Source organism: Aptenodytes forsteri, unplaced genomic scaffold (genome assembly GCF_000699145.1).
Source record: "Aptenodytes forsteri isolate BGI_AS27 unplaced genomic scaffold, ASM69914v1 Scaffold198, whole genome shotgun sequence".
NCBI lineage: Eukaryota > Metazoa > Chordata > Aves > Sphenisciformes > Spheniscidae > Aptenodytes > Aptenodytes forsteri.
Genome location: NW_008795697.1, coordinates 262,091 through 288,795, shown reverse-complemented (window position 1 = coordinate 288,795; position 26,705 = coordinate 262,091). Strand labels below are relative to the sequence as shown.

The 26,705-nt window shown below is 43.0% G+C and overlaps 1 protein-coding gene and 1 non-coding gene across 2 annotated transcripts; one reads left to right on the top strand and one right to left on the bottom strand.

Annotated features, from left to right (window-relative positions):
* The first annotated feature begins 88 nt into the window (after positions 1-88).
* On the top strand, positions 89-26,395 carry MCM3AP (minichromosome maintenance complex component 3 associated protein). The gene is made up of 28 exons (XM_009283133.1): positions 89-250; positions 943-1,021; positions 3,453-3,600; positions 4,700-4,896; positions 5,838-5,977; positions 6,475-6,669; positions 6,880-7,148; positions 7,806-7,968; positions 8,709-8,869; positions 10,092-10,336; positions 11,058-11,101; positions 11,180-11,248; positions 12,204-12,304; positions 13,276-13,407; positions 14,004-14,117; positions 14,600-14,752; positions 16,195-16,392; positions 16,707-16,775; positions 17,476-17,610; positions 18,027-18,180; positions 18,637-18,895; positions 19,252-19,349; positions 20,466-20,856; positions 20,997-21,251; positions 22,184-22,313; positions 23,330-23,536; positions 24,186-24,336; positions 24,827-26,395. The coding sequence occupies exons 1-28, from the start codon at positions 203-205 to the stop codon at positions 24,983-24,985; spliced, it is 4,464 nt and encodes a 1,487-aa protein (XP_009281408.1). The 5' UTR covers positions 89-202; the 3' UTR covers positions 24,986-26,395.
* A 218-nt stretch (positions 26,396-26,613) lies between these two features.
* On the bottom strand, positions 26,614-26,695 carry TRNAS-GCU. Its single transcript has one exon. It is a non-coding gene; the product is annotated as a tRNA-Ser (tRNA).
* Positions 26,696-26,705: the final 10 nt, after the last annotated feature.

Genomic DNA, 26,705 nt, shown 5'->3' with positions numbered 1-26,705 from the left:
AGGTGTCTGCTTCCCTCTCTTCACAGATGCCGCCCCCGCGACCCCCGCCCGCCGGTCTCGGGGCAGCGAGAGTACGGAGGGGCTGGGGGGCCTGTCGCCCGGCGAGCTGACGGCCATCCAGTGCAAGAACATCCCCGATTACCTCAACGACAGGACGGTGCTGGAGAAGCATTTCGGCCAGTTCGTAAAAGTTCGACGGATCATGACCAGGCGCAATAAAAAAATGGCTGTTCTGCACTTTTTTGATCATGTGAGTCTCGGAAGCGGTCGGCATAAGAGCAGGCTTAAATCTGAGTGCTTGGGATGGGTCCAGCTCTGGTGAGATCTGCACCCCTGTTTGGTAACGCAGTATGTTTTTCACGTGGGGGAAAGCTTTGTATTGTGAGCACTGTATTACAGACAGGGATAGAAACGTGCTGAGCTGTACCTAAAACGTGGTAGCTGCCAGAGCTCTGCCTCGCTTTAGCTGTCCTGTTAGCATCCAGCTCAAACACCAAACGGATCTTACGTGTTTGTTGGTTCACGTTGCCCAAACCTGAATTACATACACTGCTGCATTCTTCCTCAGGCTTGGCAGCACCAAGGGTGAGGTGAGCTCGTGCCATCTTTGCAGGGTGACCTGCTCACTGGACATACTGCTGTAACGTCAGCACTGAGGTGTGTTGAGGAGCCAATTCAGAGACTGCGTGTTCTGTTCCTGTTTTGTGCTTAAAAACACACCTTTGGTATCAAGTGCTCTAAGATTGCTGTGGCTCTTAAAAAAGCAGCAATTTTTTTGGAAACCAGTCCCGCTGGTTGCGTGTAGGTCTTAAGTGAGAGGTTAAAATGCAGTAACCAGAATTTTATGGAAACTGGTAAATGTTTCTCTGGCAAAAACTGCACTGCATGTTTTGGCATTGTGATGTTAAGAGGTTTTCATACTCTGCTTTTGTTTTCTTTCAGGCCTCTGCAGCTCTTGCCAGAAAAAAAGCGAAAGAGTTGCACAAAGACATAGTAACGTTTTGGCAAAAGAAGAAAACAAGTAAGTCGGTGTTTCCAGATACGATTACTGAGTGATACATAAATGGTGTGGCATCTGCTCTGTTCTTTTTTCCCCGATGTGCTGAGATCAATACAAAGATGATATCCACAGTAGGAATATTACAGTTCCAGAAGTATGATGGTTCTCTTTGACTTTTGCTAGTCAGACTGTTTGGTGTGCAGAGCTTCTGGGATCATTGAAGGTTATTCTTTACAGAAGCATAAAAATAGTTGTTCTGCATTTTATGTGACATCCCAGCTAGCTCTGTTTGTGGCAAAGGCTAATGGTGAATATGTAGAGGAGGGGAAAAAGAACAGGATAAAGCATGTAATTTCTCAGCCTTTAACAGCCTATGGCTCAGGAACCCTGGGAGCCAGAAGGGGTGTCTTAGCCCTTGGAGAATTTTTCTCTTGTGAAGTTACCCAGTTGCTTTTGTAAGCTCTGTAAATTTCCAGCATCTGCAGTACTGTCCTCTGGTATTGAGGAAGTTTTAAGTGAGCAACTGCAAATCGCAGTTGGAAATTGCACTATTTCTTTCTTAAATTCCTGTTGTCTAAAACATCTTGCTTGATCTGAGCCAAAATGCTGTTTCAGCCATACGAAAGAGCTGAAGACACTTGAAATGACGGTGTAGTTTTACAAGAGAATTTAGAAATCGTTCATGCAGCCACAGAAGAGGAATATGGTGATGTTAACTTTGTGCTCTTATCTAGAAGTAGGATGCTCTTTGGGGATGTAAGAAAACCCTGTTTCAAATGCCTCACTGCCTGCTTCAGAGCATGGGCTGGAATGTGGGCTTCCGGCTTTCAGGAAAGTGTCCTGAGAACTGAGTAAAGGAGTACCCTGGAGTGAGTGTCTGTGTTGCTGAGGTTGCTGTTCTGCGTATCAACAATTACATACTGCTTGAACCAAAAAGAGAGAACAGTGTGTGTGATTGGCCTCCAGAGAACTGAGCTTAGAAATGGGAAACCCGAATTCCAGAACCCTGCTTGGGTTTAGGGCAAGAGATGTGAATGTTGGCTGTTCACCCCCTAGGCCAATACTTGAATTGTCAAGTGCTTCCCTTTCTTTAGCTTTATGAATGCTGCGTGTGTACCTCTGAGATCCTAGCCTGGGGATACGCTTCAGCTGTCAGCAAATGAATGGTTCACCACAGCTTTTACCAACCACAAACTTGCCTTCCAGAAAATGAACAGCTGCAGAGTTGTCTTCCTGTGAATTAATGTCTTGAAGCAGCAGCTATAGGGGCGTGTCCTGGTTTCAGCTGGGATAGAGTTAATTTTCTTCCTAGTAGCTGGTACAGTGCTGTGTTTCGGATTTAGGATGAGAATAATGTTGATAACACACCGATGTTTTAGTTGTTGCTAAGTAGTGCTTATGCTAGTCAAGGGCTTCTCAGCTTCCCATGCTCTACTGACTGAGAAGGCTGGAGGTGCACAAGAAGCTGGGAGGGGGCACAGCCAAACTGGCCAAAGGGACATTCCATACCATGTGATGTCATGCTCAGTATATAAACTGGGGGAAAGCTGGCCAGGGGGGCCACTGCTCAGGGACTGGCTGGGCATCGGTCGGCAGGGGGTGAGCAATTGCATTGTGCATCACTTGCTTTGTATATTCTATTATTTTTATTTCAATTACTAAACTGCTCTTATCTCAGCCCACAAGTTTCCTCACTTTTACTCTTCCGAATCTCTCCCCCATCCCACCAAGGAGGGGGGGAGTGAGCAAGTGGCTGTGTGGTGCTCAGTTGCTGGCTGAGGTTAAACCACAACAGGGTGCCTGTTTGCCTTTGTCATTTTATTGTGGTGTTAATGTGAATGGCAGTATTCTAAAATAACTAATCTGAGAGAATTTAAGAAATCCAACTGGTTGAAAATCTGTTCCTGGGAGAAGAAATTCTCCCTTCCTGCAAGGTGTAGATGTAACTCTTGAGAAGGCATGCCAACCTCAGTCTAAGCTTGGGTATGTGAAATAAATAATTAAAATGCTTCAGCAGGAGCACTGGGAATTGTGGTTTACACAGGTGAAATGGATTTCATATCCTGTGGAGAGTTATGACTTATGGATTATATCCCACACCTGGGCGAACTTAAATTCAGATGGTCATCAGACTTAATTTACTGACAATCTGCTGATCAATTATAGTTATTGCTAAGTGACATTTTATTGAAAAATACTTATTTTTTATATTATTTTATACTGATGATAGAACAGTGAAGCTGACTAGCAATTGGTTGACTTAGTCGGTACAGCTTCTAGTGCAAGTTGTCCTAGAAGTTTTGCATACATGTACAAAACTGTGACTCTTAGTTTTATTTTCTAATAGTATTTTTTTAAAACAAACTGCTAACCACCACTCCTATGGGTAAAAAAGAGTTGTTGCTTAAACTATTTGGCAAGTACCTGGCTTCATGTTTATATGTCACTTCAGGTCCAGCAAAAAGAGAATTTTCGTGCAAGGAGAAGAAAGCAGGTGAAGATGAAGGAAGGCAAAGCAGTGAAGAGCAAAGCTATCAGCATTCCCCTCTTCGAAAACCTTTGATAAGATCCTCTGCCAGCAGTGTGATGCCTGGTAAAAGGTATGTCTGCTCCCTGGGAATCCATCTGGCAGGAAACAGGGTGCATGGGGGAAAATGATGATCAGTGTGTGCCAAATAGTCATGTTCTTAACGAGGAATGTGCTTCCCTTGTCTCTTCTGGTTTGTCTGAATTACAAGCTCACAGATCTCACACTTTGTCAGAAAGATACTTCTAACTGCTTATTAAGGTCTTTTACTTTGGTCTGCTTATTTCTTTTGAATATTTTGTTCATAACAACATGAGTAGCAACGTCTGCAATAGTGAGGCATAAGGGAATTGAATGAAATGGTGCAGAGCCAAACTAGGACCAAGCAGCAATGACACTGTTCTGTGGTCATGATTAAATGAGCTTCTGAAGTGAGTAGTTTCATTTGTAGGCAATTACAGTTCTGTGGAATGAGAATCCCCTTTTCAGAGTAGCTGCTGAGTTTGGATCGTCGTCTTGTCTTGCTTCAAGTGAGTAGTCTTTGTACAGGAATCCTCCTGTTTTGTGTCAGTTGCTGAAGTGGCAAGATTGTCATCTTTCTGTGGTACCTTAATGGTGTGTCTGTTTTTACAAAAGTCATTGGTGTGCGTAGTCATATAATTATAAAATTAGTAATATGTTGTGAAGGAATGAATGTTCCTTGATTTTAAAAAGTATGTTTGTATCTGGGCCCTGTGAAATCTTTTAATAATCTCTGTTGCTATAGAAAGCATTCGGTTTTTTCACACCAAACAGCAGGCTAGTTCCTGGCTTAAAATGCAAACTGCTGTGCCATAGTGATGCGAAAAGGCTGCAACAGCCATCTGGTTCTGGCCACTCTAAGACAGATTCAGTAATACCATTTCTATTGTACAAAGGTTGAGGCTTTCACCGCAATCAGGAATGCTTGGCAGTGTTGTCAAGGCAGTACTGAGGATTTAACCAGATTAACTCCCAGTGCTAGTGTTAGCTCATAACAACCTTAGTACGTCGATACATACTTTATTTGATACATTGCCTTGTGAACAAAATATTCTTCTGAACAGAGATGTTGACGTCCTAAAGAACAGTGAACTGATTAAGGCCGGGGCATGCATTAGTGTATTCTTGATAAAAAAATCTTCTATTTTTAGTTCTCCAGCAAAGAAGCCTGGTCTTCGAAAGGCGCTGCAGTTTGAAGCAGATCTGTTTGATTCTAGTTCTGAAGGGCAGAGCTCAGAGGCCTTGGGAGCTTCATTGTCATCTCTTGGTAACCTGGTAGGATTAGTGGCCGAGACATCTGAAGAAAGATACCGTCTTTTGGACCAAAGGGACAAAATTATGCGACAAGGTAATTACACGAGTTAATGAGTGTAACATCTGCTTCTCTGCTGGAAAGAAATAAGTGTTTGGTGTCTGTTGCAAAGCTGTTGTGATATTATGGAAATGGCTTTAAAGAGAGAGTTTAACATGGAGCAGTCTGTAAAATACTCTTCTATTGTACATATATACATTAATTTCTTGCAGAACATGCAAAAATCTGTTTTACTTATTGCACATGCGTATTTCTTGTGGAAAGTGAATAGCAGACTGTTCATCTTCTGTGAAGGAGGCCGTGTAGGGAGATTTGCTTCCCTGCAGGCTCTTTGAAGAAAGCTACCCAAAGCCTAACTGTGTTTCTCTAAATTCAAACTACTACATAGCTGGTAATTATTTCAAGAAATGGCCTTTTGTTTCACAGTGCTGGGTTGAAATCCTTCCATCCTGTTCTTGCCATTTCAAAGCTGACCCTACTTAAGATCTTATTTTTAATATTAGACAAACAGATTTCTTGTCCACTTGACATGGAATTGTGAAATTGCCGGTGCTTAGTTAGGACACAAAACATTGGGTATCTTTTAGAGGCTTCAATCTTTTCAGCAAAACTCTCGATAGCTAGGTGGGATGGTAGGAGAAACTTCCCCAAAGGAGTGGTGCAACCCTGGGATAGGCTCCACAGTGGGCAAACCCCATCCTTGTGCATTTCTGACCACGCCAAGGTGTGGGTACAGCCTTGCTCTGAGTAGAGGTAGGATGAGAATCTCTAGAGGCCTCTTCTCACCAGCTTTTTTTGTGAACTGTTGCCGTAGCAATGTACTTTTTGACCAATACGTACTCCATTGACCAATATACAGACTCCAGCTGAGGCATCTGGCATGCTTAAGGCTATGTTGGCACATCAGGGTAATAGCTTGTCATGAAAACAAAAATGAGATGCTTAGTGTTTGTTCAATTTTATTTATTTTTTTTTAGCTCGAATAAAAAGGACTGATCTTGGCAAAGCAAAAACTGTTGTTGGCACTTGCCCAGACATGTGTCCTGAAAAGGAGCGCTACATGAGGGAGACAAGAAACCAGCTCAGTATCTTTGAATTGCTTCTAGGATCTGACAAGGTATGAGCCCTCTGTATGCAGGGATTTGTTGTTCCCAGGACATCTGTTTGCTTGCTGCTTATATAAAGCTGTCAGTGTTGTTTAGTTGATTACAGGGTTAATTATGGTGGAAAAATTCTGGAGGCCATTTCATTAATGTCTTTCAATTCCCCGTTGTAGAACAAGAAGGCTAAAGAATGGCTTTTTCACTCTATCATGTCTTTTATTTAGCTACAGACAGGCTTTTAGAGCTACAGTTCTAAAACGGTAGGGCAGCAGTATACATCGTCTTGAAGGTTATGAATTTGAGACTAAGTCAACACCTAGGATCCTGTCAGAAAATAAAATATTTGCTATCGTAGCAGAATGGATGTGGGCTGTTAGTGTGAACAGTGGCAAAACTCCTTTAACGGTCTACTCCTTACTAAAGTAAAGGCATGGATGGGATGAAATACTCTATACTCCTGAAAAGTTGAACATACTCCTTGAACTTTGATTCTTTTCTCCACATCTTGCAGGTAGATCATGCAGCAGCAATCAAGGAATATAGCAGGTCTTCAGCAGATCAGGAGGAACCTTTGCCCCATGAATTGAGACCCTCTGAGGTGTTAAGCATGACCATGGACTATTTAGTGACAAACGTTATGCATCAAGAAGGAAACTACCGAGAATGGTATGACTTTGTCTGGAATAGAACTCGTGGAATAAGAAAGGTAAGCACTGGCAGATGGAGATGTTTGATAGAAAGCAGATCACAATGCTGTGAAAAGTGAAGCAAAAAGCAATAGTAATTCAAACGTTCTGAATTGCAAAGTGACTCAAAGCACAGTTGAAATGAGTTTTCCAAAGGTAATGCCAGATGACTGTGCTCTTCAACTGTAGTTTAAAAATACATGCAATGCTTTCTTTATCATTCTGGTTAGGATATAACCCAGCAACATCTCTGCAACCCACTGATGGTGTCTCTGATTGAGAAGTGCACTCGTTTTCACATCCATTGTGCTCACCACTTGTGTGAAGAGCCCATGTCCTCCTTTGATGCCAAAATCAACAATGAGAACATGACTAAATGCCTGCAGAGCTTGAAGGAGATGTATCAGGACCTGGCTAACAAGGGGATTTACTGCAAGAGTGAAGCAGAGTTCAGAGGTTATAATGTCTTGCTGAATCTCAACAAGGGTGATATTCTCAGGTGGGAACAACAGATACCACTTTTTTCTTTCTTTGCCTCTGGGAAGAATTGGGATTAGGATTAAGTCCAGACAAATTGTAATGGAGGTGAAGAGCTTAGTTGCAAAATTTTTTTGCCAAAGAAAGTGTGCTGTAGTAATGTTTTATTTGAATTTTTCAATAGGTCATTTTAAAAAGTGTATTTTTTAAGAAAATAAAAAAAAGTTTTATCTCCTTGAATAACTCACTAGAGCTTCTGAAGGTAGTAAAAAAACCCAACCAAACGAACAAAAAATCTTCACTATTCTCAATCAAGGAAATTTTTTTTCTCTTCCCAGAATGGTATCCAAGCTTCACTGCTTTATCTGCAGTAGCACCAAGCAAAAACTATTTTGTGGGCAGAGTCATATTTTGCTTTTCTGGTCAATCTCTTAACTGCCTTCCTCCCTAGACGTTGGAGTGACGTATCTAAATAACATGCTGTTTATGCAAGCATCATCAGAAGATTAATGATCAGTAAATAATACTGCAAATTTAATTCATAGCTGTTTGTTTTGGACAGGAATTGCATGTTTGTCTTAAAGCTCCTAATTTTAATTCCATTTTGTAACAGGTTGCTACTGAATTGTGATTGTTAATATTGAAGCAAAAGGTTTGTCTCTGCCTTTTGTCTCCACAGAGAAGTACAGCAGTTTCATCCAGAGGTTAGAAACTCTCCTGAAGTTAGATTTGCAGTTCAAGCTTTTGCTGCATTAAACAGCAACAACTTTGTGAGGTTTTTCAAGTTAGTGCAAGCAGCTTCCTATCTGAATGCCTGTCTCTTACATTGTTATTTCAACCAGGTGAGAAAAAGGCAGATGGATATTTTTTAAAGTGTTAATTAGTAAAACAGTCTGGGACTTTTGGGAGGAAATCTTCTTAGCAGAAAACTTGGTAGATATTTAGCCTTAAAAATAATCTTATTCTCGCTTCTTCAGAAGCGTTAAAAATTTATCAAGAGTTTTCTGCTGTGATATAAAGGACAAATACTAAAATGCTCTTCTCAGCATTTTTTTCCCATAACTTGGGAGGAAATCTTCTTAGCAGAAAACTTGGTAGATATTTAGCCTTAAAAATAATCTTATTCTCGCTTCTTCAGAAGCGTTAAAAATTTATCAAGAGTTTTCTGCTGTGATATAAAGGACAAATACTAAAATGCTCTTCTCAGCATTTTTTTCCCATAACTATGTACAAATACATATTATTTCCCCTGAAAATAATTGGGAAGCATAGAAGCAGGCCTGAGACTTTTGCAAAGGAAATACCAACCTGCACTTTCAGAAACCCTTGCAAGCTTTTTCTTCTGCACAAGAATCGCAAAGGGATATGCTCAAAATGAGCAGCATCAGAGGAGCAGAAACTAGAAAGCAAGTGCATAGAATTTAAAAAGAAAGTTAAATCTGAATAGTTCTTTGTGTGGATATTTGATGACAAAGTACTGATTTCTTTTAAATGTGGTTTTCATGGTTGTAGTACACTTTATAGTACATTTTGGGGTCTTTAACGTAGTAGTTATGTGGCTTTTTCTTTTATCTTCCCCCAGATTCGTAAAGATGCTCTCAAATCTCTCAATATTGCCTACACTGTGAGCACCCAAAGATGTACAGTGTTTCCCTTGGATCACCTGGTCCGCATGCTACTGTTCAAAGACTGTGAGGAAGCAACTGATTTTATAAGTTATTATGGCCTGAGTGTATCTGATGGGTAAGTGTAAGGAAAAGGGCGTCTTGTGCCTTAAGATGCCTAGTGGGGTTAGATGAAGTGTTATGTGGACGGGCTGCCCCTGGAGTTTGCAACCAGAAAAAGAAAACAGGTGATGGATAGGGGCTGGGCTCTAAGCAAAGCACTAGGATAGTGATGGGTGCAGATTTTAATAATCTGTTCTATTTTTATTGCTGTAATTATGAAAAGTTCTTTAATTTTGCATCTTTCCCTCAAGAAATGGTATTTGTATCCCTATAACTACTGTGACTTCCCACAATAGTGTTTGTTTGCGCTTGTGCATCTTCTTTTTTTACTTGGCTTGATAAGGTGACAAGGGATTTCAAGGATACAAAATACCTTCAGCCTTCTGGAAGGTGGTGAAAAACGAGAGAAACATTGCCCTCAAAGGAGAGACTGCATATTGAACTCTGTGTCCATTGGACTCCAGGGACTTCCTCCCTAGAAAGAGATGTTGTGAATAACCCAGTAAAAAAAAAAAAAAATTGTTTTAGGCTCTTATCTTGCAGTTAAATTGTAGTAAATTGCAGCTCTGTAGGAAATGAGGATACAGGTCTGCTTCTCAGGAAACTGGCATTATGGTGATGCATGTAGGGCAGGATGAAGCTGAACAGTGCAAACCAGTTTTTAGAGGATGTTGGAGACCAACCGTTTGCAGATAAGAGTGTCTGCTGTGGAAATACATACATTGTAAGGTGTGCTCATACAGACTTGCAGTCTCAAGAGACTGGAGAAGGCAAAAAAACTTGAGCATGCCAGTTAGTGCTCTATTTCCTGTTAACATTCTGTTTTGAGATAATAAATTAGCCAGACTACAGGTGCCAAGATCGGAAGAAGATTGCAGCTTTTAAAATAACTTCTGTAGGCAGTCTTGGCATCTATCATGTGGGATGTAGTCTAGGTAAAATGTATGCAGATAATATACACAGTGGATAAAGGTTAAAAGGAGAAAGAGACAAAATAATCCATGAGGGTGCCCAGAAATTTTAGTGCAGCTTGTACTCTGTCCTGGGAGGATAGCTGTGAAGACAGTGCTCTCTGCCTTCTCTGCTCTGGTTCCCACCAAAGATCGAGATCCGGGCTACAGGGAGCAATCCTGAGTGCCCAGTGCCTGTCTCGCTTTGCCCTGCTAAGCTGTCCAACTGAAAACATACAGGTTACTGGAGCTTTGAGGATGTACTCCTGTCTTCTTATTTTTTCCCAGTGCTTACGTGGAGCTGAATCGCTCAGCTTTCTTGGAGCCAGACGGATTACCCAAACCACGTAAATCGGTGTTTGTCAGCCGGAAGCTAACTGTCTCAGTTGGGGAAGTTGTAAATGGTGGGCCGTTGCCCTTAGTGCCTCACCACGTGCCTGTTTCCAGTTTCAATGGACAGAACAAGTATACTGGCGGAAGCACCTCTGTGGATCAAGCTAGTAGTAGCCAAAAATCCAGCATGGAAGCAACAGGTAAGAGCAAACATGCATTTTAGATACTGCTCAGGAACATACTTCAGGGTCAGCTCTGTGAGTAGTTTTATTTTACAAAGCAGAAACTGTTCTTGGCTCATATGGGTTGAAATTGCATGGAAATTTGTATGTAACGAAAGCATGTTTTGATTTAAATGTACTTCTGTATCTGTAAAAGCTAAGAAGCAACCTGATTAATAAAATATATTTCCCAATACAGGAAACGCGCTAACAGAAATGGGCGCAATTATGCCAACATAGGTGAAATAACTAGATATTTGGCTACTTCAGACAGCCAACTTCCCTTTTCACTTTGCAGATTTTGTATTGCAACTGTTTGTTCCCACTGTGTGTATAATCATGTTGTTTTTCAAGTTAGCTGAATGTATGCTTTTTTTGTCCTTGTTGAAAGTACGTACATTTTTCATTTATTCAAGAGGTGTGTGTAGGTGCTAGGTGTACTTGACTTAAAACAGTTGCTTTATTGGACATGTATGTACTTGGAGGTAACGTGCAATGAAATTTTTGAATAAAATATTCATGAATATAAATTATTCCTATGATACATTTTTAACTTTAAGGCAGCAAGCTTCTGTTACAGACTTGTTTTATGACCTGACGAGATTTATCAGACAAGCCAGCTTTTGAAAATAAGAATAGTTTTGCTTCTATTTGTGACTGACCTGGTTTTCTTAATTCTTCTTTTCCCCCACCTCCCTAGAAGGAAGAGTGGAAAGCAAAGGTGTGGATTTAGATGCCACAGCAGTAAGAGTCCAACCCCTAGCTCATCTTCTGCCCTCACTGTTACCTCGTCAGCTTGTGCCAGTGCTGTCTCCTGTGCAGGCAATCTCCCAACCTGCTGGACAACCTGAGCCTCTCTCTTCAAAGCCTCAGCCTGTCTACACAGACACAGTAAGGAAATTTAAACCCATCATGAAATATTTGGGAAAGATCTGTAAAATGTAATAAAAGGTAACTGAGTTCTTAGGTTGTTTTAGTTTTCCAGAATCTGCATGTGTTACGTAGAGTCAAAAGGAGACACTCCCTGCTTCAGTTCTTTGGATATTTTGAGAAGTTGTTTCCTTGGACTATTCTGAAAAGACAAGAGTCTTGAGTGATTTCAGATGCAAGCCTGAAATGTCAGTGCTTGCTCAGACTTCTTCATAGGATAAACAGTCCTGTCTGTTTAGCATTTATTTGAGAAACCTCTATGGAGAGAGTCAGAAAGTGATAGTAGAAAGTGATTATCTTTGACTTAGTAGGTAAACTTTGCTTTAGTGAGTAATATTGAGCTGTTTCTTAATGGCACGTATTTCAAATGAGACATGACATGGATATAAGACTATTAACGTTGGGTCTTGAATGTGTACCCTGTGTATCTGTGCTGCCCCTTTTTCTCCCTCCCACACGTTTAGATATGTACTAATGCTGAACCCATCTCAGAGTGTCTCATTGCTTTGTAAAGTACAGCTGCCATATTCTACCTCAGTGTGGCTACATTTCAGTGAAGATTAGACCTGGTTATTTGGAATTAAATCAGCTAGAATGAGAGAAACTCTCAAGAAAATAGGAATCCCTCTGAAAATTCACTTTTCTTAGCTATTGTTTTCTAACTTGACTTGCTCATATTTAATACAGAAAGCTGCTTTTGTTTCTGGGCTGTTACTAACCTTTTGGATAGTCTAAAATTTCCAGGCTGTTGTGTTTGATTAAGTTAGCTTAATTTATAAGCAGAAATACAGATGATTTTGCCAATTACAGTCAGTTAAACAAGGCTGAAAAGCCTCACTCCCAATTCACGTGTGCGCCCAGGCCATCCTGAGCAGGACTGCATCTTGATTCAGCTGCTTCCTCTGCTGTGTTGTAGGACATCGCCGAAGTGGTGGACGGGCTTGTGCACGACGTCCTCAAAGGAGAGTGCAGAGAAGTTGGCAGAGCAGGAGTGGCTTACGTGACTGCTGCCATCTGGTAAAGAGCATTTATTGCTGGTACTCCTGGAGTCTGTCATCAAAGCTGCAACTTCCCATAGCAGCACCATGTGTGAAGGTCATAAAACTAAGCAAGGCAAGGTCTGTAGTGGAGATAGTCTTACTGATACAGTTGAGGGAGAAGCAGACATTTCTTCAGATGTCTGCCACCTCTCTGTTACACACCAGCTAGCCTAATGGAAGACTAACTGCAAACCTCTGTAAACCTTGCCTTGCATGACACACACCACTGCCACAAGAAATGTGTGTTGTGGAAGAGAAGGTGCCTGAAGGGGGGTAAGAGGAGTAAGTCCAGATCTGGTTGCTTCACTGCTTCAAATAACGCTTCCTCTCCAAGGCAGTTGGTAGAGTTGTAGATGTGGGTTTGTGACCAAAACAGTGTTATTAATGCACCAATGTTTTGGTTATTGCTGAACAGCACAGGGTCAAGGCCTTCCTTGTTTCCCACTCTGCACCCTTGTGAGTAGGCTGGGGTGGGGGGGTGTGCCGGAGGCTGGGAGGGGAGACAGCTGGGACAGCTGACCCAGACTGACCAAAGTCCATACCATGTGACGTCATGTCATCAATAAAAACCGGTTTAGGGGAAGAAGAATGTGGGGTTTTCTGGCTTCCAGGGTGGCCATTGATTGGAGACTATCTGGGCTTTGGTCTGCCTGTGGGAGGTGGTGGCTGACTGCCTTTGCTTTGCTTGGTGGGGGTGCGGGTGTGTGTTTTTTCCTTTCACCTATTACAGTGTCTTCATCTCCCTCCACAAGTTTTCTTTTGTTCTTCCTATTTTCTCCCCTGTCCTGATGTGGGGAGGGGCGTGAGTCAGTAGCAGTGTGGGTGCTTGGCTGGTGGCTGGAGTCAGTCCACCACAATGGAGCAAGGGTATGCTTGAGAAAAGCACAGGCATAGGGCTTTGAATTAAAACTTTCTGGTTTTGAAAAGAGAATTGCTGTTTCTGCACAGCACCTCAGACGCCACCATGGAGGAACTCGTGACTGAAGTGATGGGGGACATCCTCAGACAAGTGGCTGGAAGTGTGCTTAGCGCAGAAAGGGAGCGTGTCAAAGAGGAAAGACGCAGAGAGGAGGAAGAGAGGTGAGTCGCTGCTTTTGCTGTGGGGCAGGGTGGACTGTATACACCCTTAAGCAACATAATGACAGCTGGTGCCAACCTGAGTCCTTGTACATGTGCTCAGGCCCTGTGTCTTTCCACCATGCCAACAGCACTCAGTTTGTCTCACATTGAACTGCTCTGTGCAGGCAGGCTGTCCCTTCCGTGTTCTCACTCTGCTAGTTAGTATTTTGATGACATCATAGAGCCACTATGAAAATGGTGGGTGGGAATTTTGGGAACTTTTATTCACCCAGAGCTTCCAGAGAGGGAGATGCATCCTGGCCCTGCTGTATGCAGGAACTTTTCCTTCCGAGTGAGCTACTTGTCTGTAGCTTACTGGGGTGAGAATAAAATAACCCCGTTGTTATCTGTATTTTTGAGGGAAACCTGGCTCCGTGCAAAGCTGTTTAGAGAGAGAAACCAGCTAGTGGGAACTTAATTTTAGGCGAATTAACTGTCTGACGCTGCATGTAGCACTTGTGTAACTAAGCGGCAGGTTTGCCAGTGTAAATCTCACTTGTGTAAATCTTGCTGCTCTTGTCTTGCCACTTGTGTAAATCTTATCTCTGTCCTTCCAGGCAAAAGCAGGAAAGAGAACAGTTAATAAAGCAGTTGAGCCAGTTGGTGGGTATGGAGTTAATGGAAGAAGTAATAAAGGAGAGTGTTCGAGAAGCTTCAGCCAATGAGTTAAAGTACGTACAACATACTGTATGCTATACTTTGCTGTAGGATGCTTTCCTAAGGGTAAGAATTTGTTAGGGAGTGGTGGGCTTCTTGCTTGGCCTTCTCTGAGTTCATCTTCAATAAGCTACTTTAAAGAGCGGGCTGCCAGTTTGCAGTCGCGCTGTGTAAGGCAGTAGTGGTCTTCCATGGTGGAGGGAATAGAGGCTCTGTCTAGGACAAGGCTGCCCCGTGTGCTTATTTTTCTTCTGACTCCCTTACGGCTCAGCTGTGGGCTTTCTTGTAGACCCTTCTTTGGAAGCCCATGATCGGTGTAAAGCTTGAATGACTTCATTGATTACTGGTCTTGTTTAGAAGGGCCATAGAGTAGAAGTGTGGAAAATCCCTTTGCTAAATGTGATGGTCTTCCCTGTTTGCAGCTCAGCTGATTATATTGGCGCTTGCTGCAGTCTCCACCTCACTAGAGGTCTTGGTTTGTTTCATTTTGAACTAGATGTGCCTTAGAACGAGACCAGCAAGCCCGTATTGCCCGGTGTTCAGAAGAAGTCTGTGGTCATGTCATGGACCTCTTTCTGGAGGATGAGATTTTCCAGATTGCTAAGGAAACCCTTCAGGAGCTCCAGTGTTTCTGCAAGTACTTGCAACGGTGAGTTGCCACCCTGTGATACAACTGCTTTTCTTGGGAGCATTGGCACAGAGTGGTTAATAGAGTTTGAACTACAGCTGTCTGTTTGCCGTTCTTTTTGCTGTCGTCTTGTCTCCACTATAAGGGTAGACTTACAGTCTTATTACCAGCCTCTAATAAGTTACTCAGCTATATGTGGGGAGGGGAGCACACCTCATCAGAGTCAGGTAATGAGCTTGGTAGGAGATTTCAGCTTCATTCTATCTAGAAACTTGTAATAATTTCTCCTTGTAGTCTTTCTGTTGGATTCTTGTTTTTCTGGATGCGTGCTAAGTGTTCAGTGGCTGTTGTGGTGCTCCAGGGCAGAGATTCGTTTTTCCCTGTGCTGTGCTGTCCCAGTGCAGTCAGGTTGAGGTGTGTTTCAGGTGGCACTTCTCACTGCTAAAGAGGAAGCAGCAGGCTAGTCTCTTCACTGTGGAGCACCTTCCCTTTCAGAGTTCTTTCTGTCCTAAAACTGATTTCATGTGTTTCTTCAGGGCATGCATAAATCTCCTTCAGTGCAATAGGGAATGTTAAGGAGGAGCCTAAAGATACATGAAACAAATGTACATGCAGCAGTCAAGAAAACTGGATGATGCAGGAATGGTGGTTTTTTTTTTCTTATAAGCCCTGAAAATACCTGAGGAAACACAATAAAAGACTTCAATTCATAAATTTTTGTGTTATAAAACTGTTGGGTGGTACATGTTTTGAATCATTTGGTCATAGAAAAATAGACTAGCATCTAATGATAAAGGCTTTATTATATGTTCTCTCCTTGTTGGTGAATTTGCCTTTTTAAATGTTCCTTAAAAACAGAACAAAAAAAAAAAAGAGGCATACCTTTTGTACTGCAATAGGTGTTGCAAAAGTATTTTCGGCAAGTGCTTGAGATATCAGAGAAGCTTTATAACGGATCATTGTAAAACGCTCTATGTGCTAGGAATAAACATGCTGAATAATGGGGAAGGAAAACCTATGCTTGAACTTCTGCCTGGGGAGCGCAGCTAGGACAGCTAAGGAAGGGATAAGATGGAAGAGTGGCAATCCTGCTTCTCTCCTGTGATCTCTCTGGCTGCTGAGAGCAAGTGCAGCTTGCTAAGCAGAAGGCTGCTCCCTTTTGTCTGCATTGTTTTTTTTGAATGGGGCACAAGGCTGCCCCTTTTGGACACTGCATGTGTACAGCTGGGAGGTCTCGTCCTGTGCATGCTCTGTTTGAGCTCTGACTTTGCTGCTGTGTCCAGAAATACAGCCTGAGCCCGCTGCACCACCCACATGCACCACCCTCACACTTGCCCCTGGGCAGAGCGTGACTTGTGGGGTGTTTGAGAGCCCAATCCAATCTGAAGAGCAAAGATGAGAAAACCTGTTTGGTCTGCAGAGGAGTTTATTAATGTGACCTATTTATCTATTCTCTTCCAAAGGTGGAGGGAGGCAGTGGCAGCTCGAACAAAGTTGAAACGTCAAATGAGGGCGTTTCCAGCTGCTCCCTGTTGTGCAGATCCAAAAAATAAACTGAAAGCACTGTCCCCCAGTGCTGAGTGGCCTATAGCCATGGAGAACTTGTGCAAGAGAATTGTAAACCTGGGGAACGGAGGAAAGCTGGGGATCTCTTGCACGAGGTAAGGATACTTACAGTGACAGCAGTTGGCAATCTGTTTGATTTTTGGAAGGTAAGTTACAAAGTAGCCCTCTTTGAATCTTCATTGTGAACGTTAATGGTTTTGCAAAACTGTTTGTTCTCCAATACCCCTAAAAAGACCCTTTCTGCACAAATGCCATGACAAAGACTGCAAACCTAAAGAAACCCTTCTTCCATTAACGGCAACTTTCTAAAGTGTCTGCAGTACTTCTCGGGTCTTAGTCAGTGTTTCTTAAATTGGTTAAAGTACCTGTTTTATACCAAAAATTACAACCAAGAATCTTTTGTTTCCAGATTGAATTGGCTGAGAAACAAGACTGTGCATGAAATTAAAGTTCAGCACTTCTACCAGCAATTGTTAAGGTATGTTGGTGTTTGATCCTTGTTTTCTTTCTAAGCAAACTGTAACAGAAATGCCAGAGATCTCAAAAATGTCAGTAAGGAATGGCAAATCATACTCACGTGTCCACTTGCAGCCTTGCTTCTGGGAGTATTTTTGAGATAAGGGAAATTGGAAAATAAATTCATGAAAGCATTAGGCCATCTGATCCTATTGCTGTGGGTGTAACTTTAAGGATCTGATGGATATTATGTTTTGTTTTAGTGTTTTTTGTACCTGGGTGGGATGGGGCCTGGGATAGGGTATAGGGGGAGAGGAGTAAATGAGCTGTTAACGGCCTGGCTTGTGGCACAAAGGGATTGATCTAGATGTTTAAAGTGCAGCAGGAGGTCTGCCTTCTCATGGCTTGTCATGCACTCTAATGGTCTGTGTGTTTATTGGAGCAGGGTATTGAAGCAGTGTGGAAGTGAAGCAATACACATATGGTCGCACAATCTCCAAAGTAAGGCTTATGTAACAGATTTAGCAGCTGCAATTTTTGAAGGCATCTGGTCTGTGGTGAAATAGTTGGGCAACAGATATAAAGAATTAGCTCTAATTTTGTACTGTTTGAACTGGACAGTAGCTACTACAGTATTGTAACTTGTTCAGAGCAAGAAAAACATTCCCCAGGTGGGAATGATCACTAGGGGGTCTTTTCACCAGCTTCTGTCTCTCTTTAAGTGATTTAGCTTGGACTCCCCTGGATCTTGTCTCATTAATCACTGAACATATTCCAGTTCAACAAGAACAGTTTTTTTGGAAGGTGCTATTGGTTTTGCCAAATGATGATGAATATGCAGAGGATGATCCCAACAGGTAAGTAAGAATTGATTGATAGGTCCCTTTCTCACCAGGGCAGTCAAATAGAGGAAGAGTAGTAGTATACAGTCCTTGATGTATGTTTTTCCCGCACCATGTCAAATTTCCAGTTTGTTTTTTTTTTTCTCCAGAGCACTCTAAAGAATATAGCTGTAATTTATTGCAGTGGTCTGTATCTTCTCCTGACATTGTTCACTGAATTCCTTTTGCTCATATTGAAAACGGAAAACCTTGAGATATGTACCAGTGTGGAGAATTTCAGAACACTTAATGGCTATTTAGCAAAATCCAAGCAATATGAAGGTTGGGGTTATGATAGATTGTGTTGTCTTAGAGGTGTTGGTGCTAAAACCCTAAAATGCCATTTTTTTAAAAACAAAAACCCCAAAAGCCCACTCTTTCTTGTTTGCTAGGGTACTGGTGGATTGGTTGAAAGCCAAATTTATGGGAGACAAAAGCTGGAAGAAAAATGCTTCACATACAGAAGGCAGAATTCAAACACTGACGTTATTTAATTTCCCTGGCACACAAGGGAGAAGAAGTATTAAAGTCAGTGTGTGTGTAAAGGTAGGTGAGAACAATTTTGTCATACCTAACAGGCCATAAAAGCAGGGTGTGCTCTTTTCCAGTGGATGTTGTGCAGAGGCTTTTCACACTGTGTCCTGTTGGAGGGAGATGATACTGGGAGGGATGGGGTTGTTGAAAAGGCCTGAACAAAGATGGATTTTGTCTTTCTTTCTAGTCAACCAAGTAAATACCTGCCTAAATACAGTGCAATAGTTAGAACCTCAATCATCTCAATTCCTGATGCCAAATCAGGTGCTGAAGTGCGCTTTTGTGCTCACCTGCATCTATTGGATACATCCATGTTTGTCTCGTAACTCATTGTTTTAAGATTTGTAGAGCTCCTGGTAATGAATGTCAAAGCTGAATGCTGATGATAGTAAACTTCAGATTTCAGTATGAAAATAGCTTCATATAGCTTTAGCTACATTACTGTTGTCATCTTTGTAACTTGTATAGGTGGCACATGGTGCGCTGTCCGACTCTGAGCTTGATACAGCTGAGATGCAGAAAGACTTGCTTGGAACCAGTGGTCTCATTCTTCTTCTGCCCCCTCGAGTTAGGAGTGAAGATGTTGCAGAAGATGATGTTTATTGGCTTTCAGCTTTGCTGCAGTTGAAACAGTTGCTTCAGGCCAAACCTTTCCACCCGATAGTTCCCCTGGTGGTTCTAGTCCCCAGTCAGGAAGAGGAGGCCACAGAGAAAGAAGTAGAAGAAGGTACGTGATTATTTCTGTGCCTTGAAAAAACAATGTGAATGCTTAGAGCTGCCCCAAGTAGAACCGTTGCAGCTAGTGCAGTCTCTCAAATACAGTGTCTAGCAGAGGGAGAGACTGTGAAGTACAATACTTCTAAAAGCTCTGCTAGAAATCCAGAGGCCTTAAGAACTGATCAATATGGAAAGAAATGAACTTTCTTTTAGCTTCCAGTTTTCCTTTGCACACAGTATTTGATCCTGAGAGTCTGTGGGGAAAGATGGAAGAGAGAATTAATGCTGTGAATATATGCAGAGTAGGTCAGAGTAGGAGATACCGGTTTGTTCTTTGTGTATATGGCAGGTTTTCTTATTTTTAAGGTTTGATGCTGCAGGACTTGATTTCAGCCCAGCTTATTTCAGACTACACCATTGTTGAGCTCCCAGGTTCAATCAATGACTTACAAGGCACCAGAAGGGTAAGAACAGCAACTCGCATGAAGAGATACTTGGCTTGTTTATCATTAACCTCTCAATTACTAATGCCTTATAAGGAACTGTTATGTTTTCAGTAGCTTAAATTGCAGCTGAGTCTTGTGTAGTGGGATATTTTTTCTGTTGAAGTTTCTGTAACATAATTTTTGTTCAAAAAGCTCTCTTACCATTTTTTCACACATCTGAATTTGCTGGAGTTGGGTACTCGCTTGTTAATAGTGATTCCAACATCAGCCAGAACTATTCTGAAATGAAATATTTCTGCTACTTTTCCATTATTTGTGACTGTTCTATTTTAACTGACTAGAGATCAGTTGCATTTGCTACATAAAAGATAGTTTCTTCTGTGTAATACTGAAAACTGCACTGAGACCAAAATATGTGGATTATGTAAATCCATTCTTGTCTGTCCCACCTGTGTTGACTAGCAGAGGTACCATTGCTGCCTAACAGATGAGTGCTAGTGGTGGGTAAGCCTTTGTACCCTTAAGCTCCCAGTCCTAAAATGCAAAGGACCCTTTGTAGCTCTTCTGGCTGCTGTGAGATCACCCAGTATTATTCCGTCTTGGTGGATGGGACTGAGGGATGCCTCTGTCCTCTCACATATGCAAAGAAGGATTGTATGGATCTCTCCCTGACAGGCTCCTGAGAAACAAGGTGAGAACAAGACAAACCCAAAGTAATGCTCCCCCACGAACCCTCACAGTTTGCATCTCTGCAGTTCAAGGACTGCCAGGATCAGACATGGCTTCTCTGGATATAGTCACCCTAGGCTAATTTCTGTGAATCTGTCCAATTTCTCCCAGATAAGTTTTCAGCATCCCCAGCATCCTGCAGCAGGGAATTCCACAGCACAACTGCACCTGGTGTGAACAGCCTCATTCTGTCTGTTCCTGAGCCTGCTGCCCGTGAATTTAGTTTGTGACCACCTAGTTGGAGAATTACTGTTGCAAATACTGGGATGATGATAGTTGATTTGTTTGTATTTTGCGGCATAGTATCTTGAATACTGTTACATCAGTTAGGGTTTCAGGATTGAATCCTCTGTGTCCTGATCACTGCGGAGCAGATTCCAACCACCCATGTTTTGTGTGTCATAGATCTCTGCGGCTGTGGGCTGGCTGGTTTCCCAATGCCCTGACTCCCTTGAGCTCTGCAGTCAGACCCTTCGGGAGTATGTCGAGAATGGGATTGATGGTGAATTTGGCAAGCGCTTCTACCATGACTGGAAGGAGAGGCGTTTAGCTGGCCTGCCATCTCAGGAGCCTGGGGTCGTCATAGAGCTGTACAACAGCGTGCTGCAGTTTCTTTCAGATGCGGCATCCTCGGAGCGCCTTTGTGACTTGTCTTGGCCTGTTACCGAGTTTTCAGAGCCTGGGGGTAACAAGCTGTTGCCCCACCTGCAGTGGAACATGCCTGATCACCTGGCCTGGCTGAAGAAGGCTGTGCTGTCCTTCCAGATCCCTTACCTAGATCTGCCGCCATTAGGTGGTGCGTACTTCATGCTGCGATATCCTCTTGGCAACACATCATTCTCTGATGTGTTTGCGCTGTGTTGAACTATCAGCCTGTAAGGTGGGTAGTTTGGCTCTGTCACAAATTCTCGCAATTTACTTTGTTTTTTTCCATAGCTCCTTGGCGTCCTGTTTGCCACATGATTTTTCAGTATGTGTCTCAGATTGCTAGTTCTTCCCATACTCAACCACTGATCCAGTCTCAAGTGGAGAATCTGCTGAGCAAAACTTACCAGAAGTGGAAAAACAGAACATCTGGGAACTCTGAAGATGGACCTTCTGTTGATGAGATCCCTTGGGATGATATCTTGGCAGTCTGCATTGATCATAAACTGAGAGACTGGAAACCACCCAAACTGCCTATTGCTCCAGGTATTGTGTCCTTCTACAACATGGATGATACTTCTTGCATAACTGTGTTTAATAACTTGACAGTGGTGCCTTTATGCGTGGCAGCAACTGATACGTAGCCCGGAGGGAGCTATGGTCTTGATCTCCTCCTGTAGAATGACACTGTGCTTGCTGCACATCTTTCTGCTCTTTGGAGTGTGTATTTAGTGTTGATTGACTTGAGCTTGTGATTAAAAATTTTGTCTCTGGAGGAATATGGTCAGAGTCTTTCAGACCTCCTCTCCCAGTAGGAGAGGGTTTACCTTCAATCAAAGGCCAAGAATTGGTCCCTCAGAGGTCATGTAAGCTCAGGTCAGCTGAGATGGCAGGCTGCCACTGTTAATGAGCGCTTTCATGGCTTAGTGAAGTTTGTCTTGGATTCTGTTTGCTTTGAGGAATATGGTCAGAGTCTTTCAGACCTCCTCTCCCAGTAGGAGAGGGTTTACCTTCAATCAAAGGCCAAGAATTGGTCCCTCAGAGGTCATGTAAGCTCAGGTCAGCTGAGATGGCAGGCTCCACTGTTAATGAGCGCTTTCATGGCTTAGTGAAGTTTGTCTTGGATTCTGTTTGCTTTCAATTTCAAGGGGGGGGGGGGGTTGGTGCCCTGTTTGTCTTAACTATAGGGAGCCTCTTTTAATAAAATGACTACTTAGCTCACTGAACACTGAACTTGGATGCACTAGAATTTTTAAAATGAAGATAAAGCAGCATTTTACAGTCTTTCCCAGTAATCTGGTATCTGTTGAATAGTAAATGAGTTCAAGGAGGCTCCTTTTTACATGCAGATTACAACTTAAAGCTGCTTGAAAGTGAACACACAATTTTTCTTCAAATTGGCTTTTCAATACTGAGCTTTTCTTCTGAAGGGGAAAATCTGTTCTAATATTAAACGTTGGGTTTGGGTTTATTCACAGAAGCAGTAAGTGAAGATGGTCAGATTCGTGTGTACTTCTTCAAGGAGCATCTAAAGAACTTCACTCTGCCTTTTTCATGGGAACAGGCCAGACTGCGCACGCAGGAGGAGATCCGGCAAGGCCACAAAAGGTGAGGCAGCTGCTGGCGCTGCCTGTGGGAGTAGCATTCAGCTGCCCATTGTGCTATCAGAGTTGCTCGGTGAACTCCGAGGAGGTTGCTTGGGGCCTCTGTGATGACATACAGTGCCATCACGATGTTGAAAACCAGCATATGGCATCCTCCCAGAACGTGCTAGTGTACATCTCCTTGAAATGACGTACAAGGGTGTGCTGAAACTGGGTAGTAAATAGATTTTATTTCTTCAGGGTTACTCAGCTGTCAAAGAAATGGATTACTTGGAGGGTGCTTAAAGCATTATAAATGGAGAAATTAACTTCTGCCAAAGAAAACACTGCTGAGGCTTTGGAATTAGACTTCTACTCTAGGTACACAAAGCATGGAGGAAAAAACAGTGCGAGGTTGGGGAAGAGCATAGGGATAGATCGTAAACATGTCCTTTATTTAATAGTGCCCTCTCCCTTACATTCACCTTCAGTTGCAGCCTGGACCTGACAGATGAATTACATGTTAAAGAGCAAATCTGCAGATCATCTAATAATTACTTGTTAATTTTGCAGCATGCTGAGTTCAAAAGGAGGCTTTGTTCCCAACTTGTGGGAAGACATCAGGAAAGTCCCACTGCTAAGATAAAACGCTAGAGGTTGAGGGGGGAGGGTGCCTTAGAGCTGTGTGGCATTAAAGTATTTGAGATCTCAAGGGTCTATCTCGCTTCCCTAGCCTTGTTCAGAGTGAAGCCATCTCTCTTCCCTCTTGGAAGCTTAGCTGCTGCTCTGCTGTGTAGCAGGAGATGTTAGGTAGATACCTTTCTTTGGGGTGAATCCCAGCCCTCTGTCAGATTAGTTTCTCTCAAATCCCACACGCAGGTGGTGGTATGTTGGACCCTGGTACAAGGGAATTATGTCTCCAAATGATCAGTTCTTACTCCCTGCTATTTCCAAACTTCAAGCCAGTAGGGAAAAATCAACATGCTCATACCAATTTCTGTGCTTTTGTTTTTTGTTTTTTTTTTTAACCTTCCCCCTCAGGTCAAGGGTAAAATCTTCTGACTCTTTTAAGAAACCCTGTATCATCTCCATGATGCCAGGCCAATACGGTTCTGGCATGAGCATGCTGTCAGGTCAAGAAAAGAGCATTCCCAATGCAGATGAATTCACAGACACAGCTTCGGCCCAGGAGCTTCTCCCAGAGCGTCTGTTGGCACAGTTGCAACTGGAGAAAATAGAGAACAGGAGGTAAGTTCCCAGAGCAGCTATCCTTTCCTTGCAGCTCTGTCCCATTGTAATTGTAAACAATTTCTAACTTGTATGTAATGGGAAGCTGAAGTCCAACAGTGCTAGGAAACAGCCTAGACTATCTCCAGTTTCATCTAATTTCACCAAGCACATCAGTGTAGTTCCCTGTTGGCTCCTACTTGCATCACAGGAACAGTCCAGGATGGTAGAAATACTTGGAGCTTTGAGGAACGTTTGGAAACTGTCTGTGGTCAATCAAGCCACCAAAACTAAAGCAGTACAGTGTGTACAGTAGTCTGTCCTGCAGTATCACAAATGTCTATAAAATCCACTTTGGGATGTCAGTTTGGTGCCTGTAGCAATGCAGATCACAAAGCTGAAGAACTAAAGCTTTTGAGGTTGGCCCAAGCGTTTCTTGTCTTTGCTGCCTTCCCCATCAGTTGGGTGTCTTCAGTCTGTGTGGCTCCTTTCTGTACCACAACCTTCTACGATGGATTTTTGTCATAGCAGTGGGGTATGTCAGACTGTGTTGGAGATGTCTGTGAACATCTTGCAGACACTTCTGAACCCAAAACTCTTGGTTAACCCACTGGTTACAAGAACAAAGCTAGGCTGCAATCTGACTGATGCTCTTAATCTTTCTGTCCAGGTTTGAAGAACAGTTGCACCAATGTCTATCTGAGGACATTGAGCCCCTTGGTGATTTCGTAGGTCTTCCTCTCTACCTCCCCCAGTCTCTGGTCTCCACCCCAACTGTCACCTGTCCGTTGATGAAGAGTCCCATGTCATCTGCTCGAGAGGTAAGAAAGGGTGGTACTGAGAATTAACTGTAGCTCTGAGGAGTGCAGGTGCCAAACCTGCTGTAGTTACAAAACCTTTAGTGGGAATTACCTTGGTATGCAGTTTTGGATAGACTTGGGAAATAAAGAATTGAAAAACTATGCCTTGGAAATAACTTCTTTCCAGGGAGGGGAATGCTTTCTGCAGATCTGGAATAAGAGTTCTTCACAGGTGTTAATGCTTTCTGCTGCTGGCAGTCATAACAGTATCCCATGTGGTGCTGCACTTTAGCTTAGGAAATCATCAGTTGTGGGTCAATTTCCCCCAGTTAAAGGAAGGCTGGGGACAGAAATAGCAGAACATGCTATTTTTGCCTTCCCTCCTTGGGTGGGGGGTGCTGACCTCCATGGTTGTTCTCAAAAGTGGGGGAACAGCCAGTGAGCTGAGAAGTTCCTTGTTGGTACTGGGTAATGCTGCTTTCTTGGTCTCATCTCTTTTCTTTCTGTCCAGGCTGGGAGTCAAGAGGGATGCAGACTTCTGGTGGAGGAGGTAAGCCCCACGCTGTCGGACAGACTGAAACACTTGCAGTGGCTCCTCAGAGCGAACAAGGAGGGTGAAGTTGCCTCCGAGCTCCACCTATCTGCTCTGGTGGACATGGTGGATATTTGAGCAGAGGTGAGACACGTGTGCAGACCAAGAGACTTGGTAAAGAAATCCAGGGCCGGGTGATTGAACAGATAAACCCCTGGCGCATGTTCTAGAAAAAGCAGGTGTCCTCCTGGGAGAAGAACAGAGCAGACCTGGGGCCTGGGCCCTTCTCATGTGGCTGCCTTGCACAGGGACGGTGTGTCGTGGCTAGCTGTGTCCCTTTGGCTCACTGCTGAGCTTTGGCTGGTCTGGGCCTCACTCCCTTTTCTGCTTCACAGGCACAGAGATGAGTCACATTCTTTTCTTGGAAAGCCTTAAATTGACACTCTGTTTTTTTCTTTCTACCAGCTCTCATTGGGTAAACATAGCTTCACCAGGAGAAAACTATAAGGTAGCAGGGGCCCCTGGGAACATTAGAGCAATTGCTCTCCATAGTCACAGTCCCCGAGATGTTGTCCCAGCTTTGTGCTTGCCTGCTTCATGCAGAAGCTACCTTGCAGCAGCACTGTAGTTTGAAGTTGCTGTTTTGCTGCCCAGGAATGTCAATACTGTCATTCTCGAGTCGGTGCAACACTTGGCTGCATTTTGTACTTAATGATGCTCGACGCAAATCCAGCAGGATTTTTGTGTTGCTGGGCCCAAATGTTACTGTATTGAATATTTACGGCATTAAAACCAGTGAGTTGCTTATTCTACAGATTGATTGTCATGCTGGAAAGCAGGACATTTTCTTCAGTAAACAGCTATGGAGAAATGATTTTCCTATTTTGGAAGAGCAGATCACCTGCATTCTCCAGTATTTAAAAAGCTGTGGCTTTGACAGTTGAAGACCTTTGGTTTTAGTTTAATATTGATTCCCAGTAAATAGTAGGAAGATGTACTTCATGTCTGCAGTACTCCTGTACAAGTAATCTTTTTTTTATTACAATATCAGCAGATTTTTCTCAAACTTCTGCCTGGTGAAATACAAATTACTGCAGCTTTGGGGGTGAACGCTGATGATCTTGCCTGCCAGAGACGGGTTGTCTGACTTGCTTCTAATTTCATTTGAAACTCTCAGTAGTCCAAATCTGTCAGCTACCTTCCAAAAAAGTAATTTTATAGTGGTTTTTTTAATAGCATTTGTATTATCTCTCTTAAACCTAGAATAGCAATAGTAGGTTAATATTAAATTGAAATAAGAAATTTGAACTGAAGAAATTATGCTTTGAGGCTGTTCATGCCACATGCTGAGTTGTGTTAACTTTCACTGGTTGTATGCAAAGCGAAGCCTGTGTGCTGCTCTCCGCCACGCTTTACCCCTGTGCTGCTGTTGATGTTCTCAGATTACCTGGAATTCAGCTGTAAAAACCCAAAAATGTTTTGGGATGCGGTTCACACCATCTGCTGTAAATGTGGTTTGTACCTAATAAATTTTTAGTGGCTTGAAATGTGCTGTCACCTTATTGCTATGCATAGCTCCTGGTATAGGATGCTGTCAACCTGTGTGAAATACCTAGGTTTGCCAGCCTGCGGGGCGGGGGCAGGGCTGTGGCTGCTAGCCCCGCAGTGCTGTAGAGGCTGGTTTCACTCCCTGGCACCCCCCCACGTCTTCTTGCCCCAGGACCTCACGCCTTAGCTGCGGCTCTGGGGCGTGGCGGCAAAAGTCCCGACGAGGGTGGGATTCGAACCCACGCGTGCAGAGCACAATGGATTAGCAGTCCATCGCCTTCACCACTCGGCCACCTCGTCAGCCTGCTGC

What these genes read in the sequence shown, in the direction of transcription:
- MCM3AP (XM_009283133.1), top strand. Translation starts at nt 203, where the DNA reads ATGACCAGGCGCAATAAAAAAATGGCTGTTCTGCACTTTTTTGATCAT. An exon ending in GAACTCGTGGAATAAGAAAG is followed by an intron (nt 6,670 to 6,879) that starts GTAAGCACTGGC and finishes CATTCTGGTTAG; the next exon opens with GATATAACCCAGCAACATCT. An exon ending in TTCTGCAAGTACTTGCAACG is followed by an intron (nt 14,753 to 16,194) that starts GTGAGTTGCCAC and finishes TCTCTTCCAAAG; the next exon opens with GTGGAGGGAGGCAGTGGCAG.